At 33.1% G+C, this 14,900-nt stretch overlaps 5 protein-coding genes across 7 annotated transcripts; 3 read left to right on the top strand and 2 right to left on the bottom strand.

The window, feature by feature from the left end:
* The first annotated feature begins 529 nt into the window (after positions 1 to 529).
* Positions 530 to 1,466, top strand: LOC108733058 (10 kDa heat shock protein, mitochondrial). 2 transcript variants are annotated; one of them, XM_018464090.1, is made up of 3 exons: positions 530 to 641; positions 882 to 1,046; positions 1,111 to 1,466. In XM_018464090.1, exons 1-3 carry the CDS (start codon positions 639 to 641, stop codon positions 1,249 to 1,251), a joined length of 309 nt encoding a protein of 102 aa, XP_018319592.1. In that variant the 5' UTR covers positions 530 to 638; the 3' UTR covers positions 1,252 to 1,466. The 2 variants fall into 2 exon arrangements, with proteins under 2 accessions (XP_018319592.1, XP_018319591.1); XM_018464089.1 differs by lacking the exon at positions 530 to 641 and adding an exon at positions 708 to 818.
* A 1-nt stretch (position 1,467) lies between these two features.
* Positions 1,468 to 2,260, bottom strand: LOC108733057 (39S ribosomal protein L20, mitochondrial). The gene is made up of 3 exons (XM_018464088.2): positions 2,072 to 2,260; positions 1,905 to 2,015; positions 1,468 to 1,853 (listed from the first exon to the last, which is right to left on the bottom strand). The coding sequence occupies exons 1-3, from the start codon at positions 2,156 to 2,158 to the stop codon at positions 1,605 to 1,607; spliced, it is 447 nt and encodes a 148-aa protein (XP_018319590.1). The 5' UTR covers positions 2,159 to 2,260; the 3' UTR covers positions 1,468 to 1,604.
* Positions 2,261 to 2,527: 267 nt separating this feature from the next.
* On the top strand, positions 2,528 to 10,427 carry LOC108733054 (activated Cdc42 kinase-like). The gene is made up of 13 exons (XM_018464084.2): positions 2,528 to 2,611; positions 2,671 to 3,058; positions 3,195 to 3,612; positions 3,670 to 3,902; positions 3,958 to 4,473; positions 4,534 to 4,795; positions 4,853 to 5,127; positions 5,181 to 5,445; positions 7,773 to 7,844; positions 8,122 to 8,284; positions 8,347 to 8,594; positions 8,940 to 9,320; positions 9,592 to 10,427. The coding sequence occupies exons 2-13, from the start codon at positions 2,976 to 2,978 to the stop codon at positions 9,790 to 9,792; spliced, it is 3,117 nt and encodes a 1,038-aa protein (XP_018319586.1). The 5' UTR covers positions 2,528 to 2,611; positions 2,671 to 2,975; the 3' UTR covers positions 9,793 to 10,427.
* Positions 10,428 to 10,777: 350 nt separating this feature from the next.
* On the bottom strand, positions 10,778 to 12,206 carry LOC108733056 (protein-S-isoprenylcysteine O-methyltransferase). 2 transcript variants are annotated; one of them, XM_018464086.2, is made up of 4 exons: positions 11,913 to 12,206; positions 11,597 to 11,858; positions 11,323 to 11,540; positions 10,778 to 11,263 (listed from the first exon to the last, which is right to left on the bottom strand). In XM_018464086.2, the coding sequence occupies exons 1-4, from the start codon at positions 12,114 to 12,116 to the stop codon at positions 11,081 to 11,083; spliced, it is 867 nt and encodes a 288-aa protein (XP_018319588.1). In that variant the 5' UTR covers positions 12,117 to 12,206; the 3' UTR covers positions 10,778 to 11,080. The 2 variants fall into 2 exon arrangements, with proteins under 2 accessions (XP_018319588.1, XP_018319589.1); XM_018464087.2 differs by lacking the exon at positions 11,913 to 12,206 and having other exon boundaries at positions 10,784 to 11,263; positions 11,597 to 11,733; positions 11,778 to 11,796.
* Positions 12,207 to 12,224: 18 nt separating this feature from the next.
* Positions 12,225 to 14,631, top strand: LOC108733055 (protein asteroid). The gene is made up of 2 exons (XM_018464085.1): positions 12,225 to 13,253; positions 13,305 to 14,631. The coding sequence occupies exons 1-2, from the start codon at positions 12,305 to 12,307 to the stop codon at positions 14,609 to 14,611; spliced, it is 2,256 nt and encodes a 751-aa protein (XP_018319587.1). The 5' UTR covers positions 12,225 to 12,304; the 3' UTR covers positions 14,612 to 14,631.
* Positions 14,632 to 14,900: the final 269 nt, after the last annotated feature.

The raw sequence follows: 14,900 nt of genomic DNA, 5'->3' as shown, positions 1-14,900 counted from the left end.
GCGAAATTAATCTGATCACACCCGATATACACCCGATATTACATGTATTTATAAAACGCCCTAATTATCGAGTAGAATCTGTAAACTGATGAAAATAATAAACAGTGAATTAGTTTGTAAATGGTAAAAAATGTGTGGAAGTCTTAAAAATATCTGATCAATCCCTGTATATCAGCAACACGAAGTAGAAATACGATAATAAAAACGAAAACGCATATGAATCATAAAGGCAATAGCCACAAATACTAAGCATAGGTACATGTAATATGTGCAATTAAGAGAATTAAATAAATTATTGTTAAAAATACAAAACTTACAATTTTATTAAGCATAACCTCCCAATACCGGTTCTCTTGTCAACGTGCTACCCCCTCCAATAATTTTTTACAATAATGTTTGGTAATTTTATAAAATTTTAGGTGCACTTGACGACATCTCTTATATGGAAGCTAAACTGAGCATTTCAATTTACAAAACTTTTAAACCATGAAGAATACATAATCACTCTTTTTATCGTAAACCTCTTTATCTACATTATACTTTTATCTGCTGCAAACCGGCATCTCTAGAATTTTCCTAGCACGTGCACATAAATAAAAGGTTCTTTTCGTTTAAAATACAATTAAGAAATAAAACACATGGTAAGTTTCCCACCCCTTTAGTATGTGTATTTTAAAATCATAGCTTTCTTAGAAAGTATGATTTGCATTTGTTTTAACTTCATGTCAAATTGACCGTTTTTCAAGAATAGTTTTTCTTTGATTTGAGATCGAAAACAAGCAATTAAAATTAAAGAAATGGCTGCTCAAGCTGAAAGAGTATGAATAAGTTATTACATAGTACATTATACATCATAAATGATAGTTTTTATTTTGTTTCAGGCTGCTCAGGCTATTAAAAGACTGATCCCCCTCTTTGACAGAGTCCTAATTAAAAAGGCAGAAGCAGCCAGCAAAACCAAAGGAGGAATTGTTTTGCCTGATAAAGCACAAGGCAAAGTTCTGAGGGGTACTGTGATTGCAGTGGGGCAAGGTTCCCGAAACCAGGTATACTTTACAAATTGGATTAACCTCTTGATATTTATATAACTTCTTCATCTTTTTTATCCAGAATGGACAATTCATGACACCATCCGTTCAAGTTGGAGATCAAGTGCTCCTCCCTGAATATGGGGGTACTAAAGTAGAGATAGAAGAAAACTCCGAATACCATTTGTACAGGGAATCTGATATTTTAGCCAAAGTAGAGTAGAGTAATGGTAACTTCTGCATTTGAGTAAATGTATCATTTTGTAACATCAATAATTCCACTAGTTCTTTATGATCTGCTTGATGTTTACAAACTTTACAAATGCTTTTAGAGTTATCACCATTTACTAAAAGCATTTGTGTATGTTAAGTTGTGTATGATTCTGTACTAGTTGTTGTTAGAGTTATTTTTCATTGTGAATAAATTTTTACAAAATAGTACTTTGCTTGGATTGAATTTATTCAACATTTTGCCTTTTTAATACCTAGGGAGATTATAGATAAAAAAAGAATAGTGTATTTAAAAATACAACACTTAGTATCATACTAAATATTACATAACAGAAAAAGCTATAATTATTTTAACATTCCCTTTGTTATAACATCTACTGACTTTTGAGGACTGAGATCAATATTTACACCATCTTCAACGCATTTTTGCCTTGCAATATCTGTTAAAGCTTTAAAGGTAAAAGGCTCCCAAGCTGCTAAATCTGCTAAGGATTTACGGTTTAGTAATACATTAGATTTCATAAGACCATTTGTGAAGTTTTTGTAGCTTATACCATGTTGTTCACAACCAGCAATTATTCTGGTTTCATGTAACTAGAATTCTAATTAATGAAAAGTATTTAAATGGAAACTATTACAAATTACCTGTCTCATATTCTCTTTTCTCAATTGTCGATGTTTTGTGGCATACACTAGAGCACGATGAACATTTTTAATTGCTATACTGTAGCAATTTCTTCTCCTTCCTATGTAATGCTAAAATATTGCAGTAATCTTTATCGATTCAAAAGTTAAATTTAAAAGGTTCTTACTGCTGCAAGCTTTAGTATTTTTCGTTTTCTCCAAAATTCATCTGGACCTCTACTTCTTACAAAATTAGCCACTGTTGTAAACACCATAACTTTAGATATTAAATACCCCCGTGTTTATTAATTTTCTGTTATTGACTTTCAAAATAAAATCTGATAAATTGTTTTAGAAATTATTTGGGGAATAAAGAAAAGGTTAGAAACGTTAGAAATGTGGAACGGGCGAAATGGGCCTGAATGAGCCTTTGTACTACAAGTCATATTCTGTGGTATTTTGATTTTGCAAATAAATGCAATTTCTTTATTTGTTACAATTCCTTTATTGTAAACTTATTGATTGTTCTTGCAGTTTAAGTGTTTATTAAAAAACATTATTTCTGAAGATTTTCGTTTCTGTATATGTATTCGTATACATTAAACACTACATTAGTTTCAAAAGGAACAAACCAGGTGATTTATGTATTTGGAATGGCAAGAATTTAATTGGTTTATTCACCAAGAAGTTTTAAACTGTCAAGTAAAGTGACTTCAGTGTCATGATAAGTAATAAATAAATATTTAAAATGTTTTATCAGCATATTTGTATGTGTGTTTTGTTTTAGAACAATAAACAAATACATCATTTTAAAAACATATAACAGAGAATGTATATGTTTGTAAAAGCAACTTGAGGAAACAGTGAAAACAGAATATCTTCTGGTTCATTATTTGGTGAATTGGGCAAGATGGAATGCTATATTGTACACATGCTTGAGCTATAAATAATTCCGCATTGCAAAGTTTTTGCAGTTATATTTAGAAATAAAAATTAATGTGTTTATGAGGCCACGCCTTACAGCCAAACTTCAGCACAGTTTATATTTTAGGGGTAATTTGGGCGTTAAAGGAAAGAATAAAATTCGTAGTTATGAGTGCACCTATTAAAAAAGGCCCTGGTCTGTATGAATTCCTGGTTGAGGCAGAATTACAACATTACTTCAGTAGTTTTAAGTAAGTATCCAGTAGAATTCAACATTTGCTGCATGTCATTGACTTATCATTTAAAACAAAATTTAATTAAAAACTTAATGATAATTTACCTATTCTTATATAAACAAAGCATATAATTTTTTTTGTGAACTTTCAGAAATGATTTGAAAGTGACTCACCCTTCACAGTTGAAATTTGCTACAGATGAGGACCTGGCTGAATTGGGCTTGTCTAAGCCTGAGATTCGTCGACTTCGCAAATATTATGAGAAAAATTTCCCACATAATTACTTGTCAAAGTTTAAAAGGCTATTGAGCACTCGTAAACAGGACCAACCATGTCCAGACCCAAATAGTACAAGCAGTAATGAAAATCTGACTCTGTCAAAGTCACCACGAGTTCCTAGCAAGCACATCATTCCTGCAGCAAATATTACAGTTAATAAAGAACTGGGAATGGGAGAGTTTGGGGTGGTACAACAAGGGGTGTGGTCCAATGAAGGTGAAAGAATTCAAGTTGCCATAAAATGTTTAGCAAGAGAAAGAATGCAAACAAACACTATTGAGTTTTTAAAAGTATGTTTTGATACAGCAGTTTTTGAATGTTTCTTTATCAAAAAGAATTGTTTATAGGAAGCTGCCATAATGCATTCCATTGATCATCCACACATAGTTAGACTGTTTGGAGTGGTTTTAGATACAGGCAGTCTGATGCTGGTCACAGAGCTGGCCCCACTCCGTTCACTTCTAGAATGCCTCAAGGAGCCTTCACTTAGGTCAAGTTTTCCTGTACTTACTCTCTGTGATTTTGCAGTGCAAATTTGCGATGGGATGCAATACTTAGAAGCCAAAAGACTGATTCACCGGTATATAGACAAATCTTTGCAAGTCAATGTTAAATAAAAATATATTTGGTTGTAGGGACTTAGCTGCTAGAAATATTCTGGTATTTTCAAAAAATAAAGTCAAAATATCCGACTTTGGCCTCAGCAGGGCTCTGGGCCAAGGCAAAGATTATTACCAGACAAACTTTAATGTCAATTTAAAACTGCCAATAGCATGGTGTGCCCCAGAATGCATCAGTTATTTACGATTCACAACTGCTAGTGACGTTTGGGCTTTTGGAGTAACACTATGGGAAATGTTTTCGTACGGTTTTCAACCATGGGCTGCTCTAACCGGCCAACAAATCTTAGAGGCGATTGATGAACCTAATTTCCAGCGATTGGAACAGCCGGACTGTTGTCCCCAAGAATACTACGCGATTATGAACGATTGTTGGAGGCATGAGGCTGCAACGCGACCCCGATTCGCGGATTTGGGCAGCAGATTGGTTGATTGCAGGCCCGAACAAGTTCAAACAAAAAGCGCTTCGTCAGAGGGACCCCACATGCTCTCTTTTAGGATTGGAGATGTTGTAACGGTTTTAGATAAAGTGTAAGAGTTAATTAAGACTACTTTTTGAGAACTTGGTTTATAATTCTGTATATAATGTAGAACACACCGTCCCCTATGGAAGGGAGTGTCAGCTTTTGGAAAGACCGGCCTTTTCGACCCCGTCAGTGTCGTTGCTTATTTGGGAAGTGATCTGCCAGGTTCATCTCTGATTCGTACAGATACCACTAGGACCTCAGCTCGCAGAAAACTCCGTAGTGAAATGATTAGTGCCCCTCAAGGAGAAGTAAAGCACACGGGACACGTAGGATTGGATGGAGCCTATTTCGGAGATTTAAGTTTTCTTGGAGGTTCAAAAGTAGACGTATGGAACGATTATTAAGTCATTTTCATTGTCAGGTTTTAAAATATTTCTTTATAGTATAATGGTGTTCCTACTCAAGTGGTGACTCCATATAGACCTCACAAGGACCTGGAGGCAGCTCCTCTGCTGGAAGGTGATCACATACCGTTACCTCCCGCACCAGACAGCGATCACGAATACCACGAAATAAGCGATGACGAAAATACTAATAGCCCAGCTTTGGATTTAGGACCTTCTCTTATGGCCGAAATGGAGATGATGCTGAACAGTTTAGGGCAGCCACCACCTTCCCCTGCAGACCACGAGGGTTCAAATAAAACAAACGAACTGAGGTACAGTTGTTTTAATTTTTTGATGATCAACAACTTTATTTAACGAAATTTAGGGAGAAACTTAGTAAGCCTCGAAAACAAGCAACTGTAAAACCCATTTCTGCTCTGGATGAGAAAACATTGGATACAGCTATAGCGCTGGCGAACGAAATGAGCACACGGTCTATGAATGACTTATCAGCACCAACCACACCTTCTTCACCCAACAAAAGGAAATTTAGTTTCAGGTTTCCGTCATCAGGAGAACATGAAAAACATGATAAGGTATTGGAGAGAAGGAACTTCTCAGAGGAAGCCCATTCTACACCAGATTTACAGGTGAGAATCAATTCTTTAATATTTTCATTAAGAGTATGTGTAACAACATGATATTAATAATAAAATACATGGCAAAAAGCACAAATAGTACGTTCTATTTAATCCAGTAATATCTAGAATAGGTTGTTGCAGATATTCTTGCTGTTATAATATATTTTACTCACACACTAAACAAAACATTCTAATTGCGATTATTTATTTTTACCACTCGTCCTTCTTCCACTTTTTTTGTACCGAAATCCATTTTACGTTTAATTTGTTTCTTTGATCTGCCCCTTTTACCATAATTACAATTGAAATAGCGCAAACTGAAATGCTCTCTAAGTTCGTTGCACGATTTTTCTGAAACTACTTTACGATTGCCCCTATGGGATAAGGCATCGGCTGAATTCTATTTCGCAAAATCACGCGAAATACTCTCAAAACCGTTTCTAGCTTCCGGAACGCCAATGTACAGTCTGCGCGAAACCAAACCCGCTAGAAATAATTTTCAAAATTCCAGTAATCCATTTTATAATAACGCGCATAAAAGTACGGTTCAATCCATCGAGAATAAAATGCGAAATTTATCATTTGAACCTGATCGGTTGGAGTGTCATTTGTACCCTTATAGGGACCGCACTCTAACGAAATCTGAAAGCATGTCACGCAAAACATATGTAGAAAATCGGACGCGATTAAATAGAAACCGTAGCCTTTATGGCGATTCAAAAACCGAAAGTCATTCTACATACAGAAGATATCACCATCAGAACGCTTACATAGATCGTGGTAAAAGTTTTATTTACCCTTATGAAAACAGCATTACCCCTGACGTGACTTACGATGACGTTTTTGTATATGAAAATCAGTCTTACGTTAACGAAACATGCGTATACCACGGAAACTACTCCGAAAGACCAAGAGCTTTAAGCTTTTCAAATTGCAATTCCCAAGAAAGTTTACCAAAAAAGAATGGCAAAACGGTACGAGAAAGAAATCAGAGAAGAAAATCGTACAATCCCCAAGCTTATGTCAATTCAAGTTCGAGCGAAAGTGAAGATTGCTTGAGTTTAGGATCCGTAGATTTAGATTGGCGTAGACGGCGGAGACTTAGCAGGCATTCAACATCAAATAATAGCATTCGATCTGAAATAACGCCTAGAAATAGACTCGGGATGCAATTTTTAAAACCAGACGGTTACGGAAATAACGTGACGGTTACTGAAACGCCAGGAGGCACCTTGAAAGGTGGCCGATCTCCTCCTCCCTCAAATAGTATGTTGAGCGGTCTTTCACCAACGACAGCGGCCAGAAAAAAGCCAAGCGAATCATCTTCAAGTTCGAGTTTGTAAACGTTTTTTGAGTATATTATATATACACAGTTAATAGTTAAAAATCTAGAAATTAAACTCTTATTTTACGTTACATAAAGTTCTTTACGTTAATATTGCTCTTGAACATTTCGAAATTTTATTTTTCCCATCTGTATTAGTAATTTGATTTATTAAATATCCGCGATTAGAAAATTTTAAAATTTGGCTGTGTTAGTTTAGAATGTAGATCAGTTCTTTGAGAAAAGCCTTGCTAATTAATATTGTATTTGAAATGTTAAAATCACTGGTTCTATATTATTATTTCAATTTGTAACAATTGATTTTATCTAATTTTGTAAGGCTACTTAATTAAACCGTAATTCCTAATAATAATAATTTTAAAACAAAAAAACGATAATTAGTTGACAGTAAATAATTCTTTATATTTTTACAAATAAAACCCGAAAAGACGAAATCTGATATTGATGGAATTGGATAGTCAGGAAATAGTATTTTTACAATTTGAAACCATTTTTATAAAAACAAAAGTAAGGCTTTCACACTTATTAAAAAAAAGCACCAAAGTTAATGTTATTACCCTTGAGCAAGTAGTTAATATGTATTTAGATAATGTGATCCGCATTAAATAGCAGCACATTAGGTCCCCAACAAACATAGTGGCTTTCTGTAATTCAAAACAAGTAGCTAATATTTGTCTATAAGTATATTATACTCCGCCCATTTTCTACACAATAATAATTTCATTCTTAATCAAAACATGTGATATTTTGTAACCCTTTTACTATTACATATTATAATTGTCGCCTTTGTAATGGACATTAATGTTACAATAAATACTTATTAAAACTGCAGCCTGAAGCTTACAATCATTCGTTTCAAAATTCAATTGCCAGTGGCTTTTTTGCATTTCGCATTATTATTTTTTGCGTTGATACCGCAAATCACCCTTGTTCTTTAGTTAAGTTTTTTTTTCGTTTTCTTTCACTTCTCCTTTTCCTGTCATAATTTTAGTCCAAAGTTACCCAAGAGGCACAGTTAGCTTACCAGAGTTTGGTGGAAAGCCCTGCACCAGATATGACTCAGGTAAGTTTATTTTCATGAACGATTATTATTTGTTAAAACAAAAATTGAGAAATGATGTAAAACTACAATCTATAAAAAAAATAGAAGCAGGTTGTATACACTTGGAAACCTACTACTATCTGAGAACGTATACTCATAGAGGTAGCATCCAACGTAAATACTGTTTGCAGTTTGTTCTTAATCGTATAAAATGTTGCCTTTGGGAGTGTATGGTCTAAGACTGCTGCTGTGTTTTGCTTGGTCAATGTTTTGCTTATAGTTTTGTGAATATGTTTAGTTGTTGCACGTCGGCAATCCATTGCGCATGCTTCGTTCAGGTCAACTGCCGATGATCAAACCAAGATTAAGGACGTCTACGTTACCAACGATAGGTCATACAAAACATGGCGACAGGAGATCATTCCCGGACCCGCCCGAATGCTTAGAGGAAGAAAAAGCAGGTAAGTTAATATTTCGGCAACAGGATGAGGAAGCGTTCTCTTAGTTGAAATTTTTATTCAAGATCCTCAACAAACAAGTCAGCCGAGCACAATAATGGAACAAAGCAATGAAAATGGCAACAGTATCCTCAGTAGACCGTCCTCGCTCCCCTTTCAAAAACTCATCGAACAAGGCGAAAAGGAAGAAAATCCCATACCCTTACCACCGCGGGATCGTAATAAAACCTTACTAACATCAAAACCGCGTCACACTCGCAAACATCCGCTCATCATTCCCGCTTCTGCAACATTGCAACGCACGCTTGATAAGGTACTCGTTCTTTTCCACTTAACTTACTTTTGTTTTAATTAGCCGCTTTCAAGCCTATTAGATTATAAATTATTTTATGCGTATCAACACTTAAATACACTTTTAGTAATTCTGTCGTAAAAATTAAATAATCAAATTAAACACTCTAATTTTAAAACCTGAAATGCGTTTCTACTGTTGGAGATTGAGAATAACACATTGGGCGTCGAAATGTGTTTTAGATTTATAAATGCTTTATGTGGAATTTTGGGGTTTAGTGTTTTATGTAGTTCTCTTCCACATAATATTTGATTTTCTTGTTAATAAATCAGTTAAAGTAATATTCATTTCTATAAAATTGTCCAGGTTTCCATAGTTTCATCATCACCACCCATCCCGTCAAGCGTGGAACCTCCCTCTCCTCCAACTAATATTTGCTCGGCTGAATTCAATGCGAATGGTATGAAAAAATCTGAGTACTGTTACGACACTGAATCGAATCATTTTGAAGCTCGAATCGACTCGGAATTGGCTGCACTTGATCACATCCCGCTCGAGCAAGACTGCGTCGACGCAGCTGCCGATAACTTAAGCAATTTTACGACAGAAGAGACAGAAAAAAAGTTGAGAAGTCATCACGTTAGTTGCGAAGACCTACTGGAGTTCGCAGACGCAAAACCGAGCTCTAGAGCACGTGGTAACGAATCGGATGAAGTCAGAATTATGTCGAAAGTTCTTGGGAAAGACGTAAGTTTCATTTTTCGCCTTAAAAACAAATAGGCATAGCACTAAAATATACATACAACCACTGAATATTCACTAAAATTGTTTATTCAAATGAAAAAACTATGTTTTCAATTGCTTCGATCCCCAGGGGTTTCCTCAAACCCTAAAAAATACGTAGTCTTTGTGTACCTTGGTGGGGTAAAGTAATAAACTGTAATGAAAGCTTATTTAAATAATTTTTGTACAATTTTTATATTGTACTAATATTTACGTATATATATCTTTTATCAAGATTTCGAAAGAACAGTGTCTTTCGGCGTTAGAACACTGCGATTGGGACGTACTAAAAGCGATCAAATTGGCAAAAGTACAAAAGATTGCAACAGGTTCAGACCTTACTGTTTGTCATACTGCGCTTTGTTCCTCCTCCTGGGACGTCACAAGGGCCGCCCAGTGGATTTTGCAACAAGATAGCGATGTCTTTCAAGTATAGTCTCATGTAAGCCTTTTAATACTGAATTCGTGTTTATTGTGCAATTAGCCTTCTTGATAATGTAACTTGCAGAGAAGTCGCGTAAGTACGCACGAATATATTTTGATATTTTATTGTGCAGCTTTTAGATAACGATTTATTGCAGTTTTTATAAAACTTTTGGAAGCGTGAAAAGCACAAACATATCAGCGAAAGCAGCTACTGCCAATTTTTGATATTGAAAACTCGAACTAAATTAGATTGTAAAAGTTTGCTTTTGCGTGGCTGAAGCAGAAATAATAAATAAACCTACATTATTCAGTGTACTTAAAAATTTTTATACCGATTACAAAGCAAACATTTACACTTTTCGAAAGTATTTTGTAATAATTTACAAAAATTCTAAGCTGAATTTACAGAAATATAGCGCCAGTACTTACGAGTACCAACTTTGCGTTTAAGGTTGTGATATATTCTTAAGTTTAAATACTGTAATACATTTTTTTATCCATAATTAAGCACAAATAAAATCTTATATGTATGTACTTATAGATGTTTAGGTAATGAATAAACATTAGATTTAACTAAGTCAATTAATTAAATTCATAAAAAAAATCTCTTTCTTTGTTTTGCAAATCGTGATATGTAAATTAATTTCTTGCCATTTACACTTTTTTCTACAAATGTTATTTTATAACATTAAAATATTTGCAATTAACAGTAGAATGTTGGTTATTTATTTTATATTTCATACCTGTATTTTGTGTCAAAAAATCTAATAAAGGCATTTATATCTTTTTACTACACGACTTTTGTTTTTGTAAGAGAAGAACAATTAATGACAAAAAGCATGCACAACTTATATTTAAAGAAATTATCATTTTACAATTACCAAAATATAACAATTACAATTAGTCAGTCTAGAAATAAAATTAAAAAACTCATTTAGTAAAACACAGTTCACACTTCTTAAGTAGTGAACAAAACACGAATTTAAAGCATAAAACTAAATTTAAAATATATTTCCAAAACTTACTAAAATATCAAACATTAGGGCAATTATATAAAAATACTCTTTACTATCAATAACACAATTACTATTTTATTATTAACCTTTCAGTTAAAAGATGGCTTACCTACAACTTTGGCACAAAAGTGACCAGTTTTCTTTGACGAATTTTCACATAGTGAAAATACTTTGTCATGATACTGACATTATAAATATTGAAAGTATTGTACAAACAATGTATGTTTCACTAAGGAAGTTCTATTTACCAACAACTTCTTAAATAACTGTTACCAGTAATGGTTAAAGATCACAAAGATAGCCTTGTACAAAAGGAATTCCTGTTCCTACTCGTTCCTGATATTCACAGTATTGTACCCCAAAAAAGTTAAGGAGTGTTATTTCTTCAATAAGGATCCTTTCTTTAAAGAACAACCAACTAACTATGGTATATGCTGCTATGCAAAAAGGATTGACTAGAATAATCTAAGAAGAAACAAGTCACACAAAACTAGCCTTTAAATTACAAACTACAAATGTCAAACCTGAGTTCCTATGCTCCAATAAAACCATCCTACATAACTAGGATGTCTGCATAAGGCATATACACCATGTGTAACTAATACATGATCTTCAGATTTTTCACAGACTACCAAATGATTAAAATTAGACTTTGCAGTTAACATTGCTGCCTTTCTAAACAAATCGCCTAATATACACATTGTTAATCCTAATAAGGAAAACCAATACATGGTCTTGAGGTCTACGAAAAAAAATGTAAAAATTTTCCAAAATTATATCAAGTTAACCAGAGATTACCAGGAAAGAAATAAGTCTCTATGGCAAATTCAATCCATGAGGACACAGCAGCAATTGTGTACTGCATGCTATGATTGATTACAAAGGAATTTACTGTAACCAGTTTTGGTTGAATAATGGCCATTACTAAAAATTCACTATAATGAAAAGTAGCCATCACACCCATATACCACCCAAATACTTTTATATTACATGGTGCAAGCAAATGTACATAAATGCCAAGAGCAAAGGCAAATCCTAAAAAACAAGCCCTTACGGCAACCTGAAAATAAGTACAATATCAAGTAAAATACTCCACTTAAAATTATAGTAATACCTGATATGAATCTTGAAAATTTTTCCTATAAATATTCTTTATTAACAAATTCACTACAACAAAATACAGAGCAGGGCCTATGATAAGACCCCCCCAAATGTTTCTTAGAAACTGTAAAGTAACTCCATTGAGAAACAAAACCGAAAATATAACTGCTGTTACAAGATAACAGCATAAAGACACTTTCCCTACATAACATAGCATTTTCAAAATGAACAGACTAGAAATTTACATCACAAAATACTAATTTTGTGCGTGTGCTTATATCCAGAACATTCACAACACAACATAACCTTGTAAACAACTGTCACATTGACAGTCCTGACCTTGATTAGAAACATAACCTCGAAACTTTTCGATGAATATAACCTATGAAACCAGAAGTTTTATAAATGTTAATATTATTAATAAAGAAAAGTTTTTATCAAGACAAAAGTACAATGGGCGTGAGAGGCTTAACTGCATTTATTTCGCAAAATTGTGAGAAGTATCACGAAGACATTCAATTACACGATACCGAACTGATAATTGATGGAAATAACATTGCATGCCAACTGTATAAGTGGCACTGTACAAAAAACGATTGCTTTGGAGGAGACTACGACAAGTTTGCTGAAGTTATATACAATTTCTTTGATATATTAAAGGTATGTAACGTTACACCTATCATAATTTTTGATGGTGGTTACGAAAATCGCAAACTCAAAACAGTCTTTAGGAGGATGGTAAACAAAGTAAAAGAAGGAAGGCATCTAAATAGTTGTAATCAAAGCAGTGGTACATTTCTTCCCCTATTTGTACGAGAAGTGTTTACTGATATTACAAGGAGATTGGAATTGAAATGTGCACGCACTGATTTTGAAGCAGATTATGAAATGGCTTGTTTAGCTCACAACCTTTCATGTCCTCTATTAAGTTACGATTCGGATTTTTACGTTTTTGATATTCTTTATATACCCTTTACAACTTTTCCTATGAATACTTCTAAACTAAAATCATCCTCAACAACGACCAAGCATTGTATTAAATGCCAATGTTTCAAGGTAGACAAATTTCTAAAGTCGGTTGGTGGTATGCCAAAATCAAACCTGCCTTTACTTGCAACCTTACTGGGCAATGATTATATTAAGAAAAGTGTTTTTGAAAAGTTTTATTCTCAGCTAAAATTAGTAAATTCAAGAAATTCACAAAGTATGCAGCAAAGAAGAATTAGTAGTGTTGTAAAATGGTTACAAACTGAAAGTATAGAATCAGCAGTCAGAAAGATCTTACTTCAAATAAAGAAAGAGAAAAGAAAATCAGTCTCTGAAAAAATTAAATTCATAGTCAATGGTTATAAATGTAATCATAGTGTTTTATTTCAATATTTCAAAATAAAAGGTAATGTTGTAGTTGAAGAGGAAACTAAAGTTGATGTATTAAAAGTTGTATCAGATTTAGAAAAAAATCCTGAAAATATTGAGGAAGAAGTAGAGGAGAAACATTCAGAATCTGAATCAGACACATCATCAGAATCAGAAGACAATATTGATGTATCAATTTCATTTAATTTATCTACAGAAAATGATATTCCTGATTGGTTTCTGGAAAGGTATAGAAAGCTTTGCTATCCATCTGCCTTTATGGACATCTTAACAAGAAACACCATATTTTGTACTCCACAGATTGAAAACTACTACAATAGCTGTTCACATTATATATCTGTACCCATTTTATCTGCAATTCATAAAATTTTAACTTCAGGGAAAGTTCAGACGTTTATATTCATTACAAGAGGAGACAACATGGCTATTAAAAGAAATGTAGGACCTTACTGTAATCTACATGTGCCAATTTTAGAAGAATTACAACATATTCCATCCACATCAAGTATCAAATATATTTTAGAAATTTTAAATTTTAATTTTGATGATGTTAATGAAAACTTAAAACCTATTCCTAATTCGTGGAAATTATTTTTTATTGCAGTAGCCTACTGGGGCAAAGCATTATCTGAAAAAGTCACATATGGGCATATTTATTCCTTAATTTTATGTACAATAGTATTAAATTGTATAGATCCCCATATAGGATTTTACAGGTCGACAGCAAAATTTATGAAAGTTCTAAATAAAGCAGTACCTGAATATCAGCAAATTAAAATTAAGGAGGAACATTGTAGTTCTGACATTTTTAATTTTTTCGACACTTTAACGAAAAAGGAACTGTTTATGTGTATGAAAACTTTGATTCCTTATTTTCAAATGGAACCAAGAATGGCATCTAGCTCAAAATTGTTTGATATCGAAATTGTAGATACGTTTGCTCATCTCCAGAGTATTGTCTTGTATACGAAATATCTAAATATTTTACTTCAATGTCCATTTCCTGATTTGATAATATCAGATTATTTTGATGGGACGTTTCTTTATAACATGACTGTTAATTTAACTCGAAGAAACAGTATTAAATCCTATCTTGCTGTTTTATTAAAAGATTGCCCAAATGTTTTAAAAGCAGTGGAAATGATGAGTGAGAACGTATTTAATTTGGTAAAATGTGATTTGAAAAATGTGATTCATACAAAGAAACGTAGAAGGAAACACAAAAATAAAACTGTACAAATATGTAGTGATGACAATATAGAAAGTAATTATTTAGATGAAACAGATAGTTTTGTTGATGTGAATAATAAGTTTTCTTTATTACAAGTTATTTGAATAAACCAGAACTCAATGTGTTTTATTCTAAAATTAATGAAAACATGCTTATAATCACCTTTATAAAAACTTATAACCAGCAAAAAGAAGAGCTGTGGAACTTCAGAACATTATAGCACATTAGGTTTTTCCTTTAAAAAAAATAATTAAAAAAAAAAGAACATTAAGTTGTTTCTATATTAATAATAATTAATTCATTTAGTTCATTACGTTAATTGCTATTAATATATGTGAGTGTTCTCCAAATTATTGTAACATCATGTGTTTATTGCTCTAGAATTATCAGAAT

The sequence above is a fragment of the Agrilus planipennis genome, unplaced genomic scaffold (genome assembly GCF_000699045.2).
Source record: "Agrilus planipennis isolate EAB-ADULT unplaced genomic scaffold, Apla_2.0 scaffold51, whole genome shotgun sequence".
Lineage (NCBI taxonomy): Eukaryota > Metazoa > Arthropoda > Insecta > Coleoptera > Buprestidae > Agrilus > Agrilus planipennis.
The sequence above is the reverse complement of the archived record's forward strand: the minus strand, read 5'-3'. Positions and strand labels throughout refer to the sequence as shown.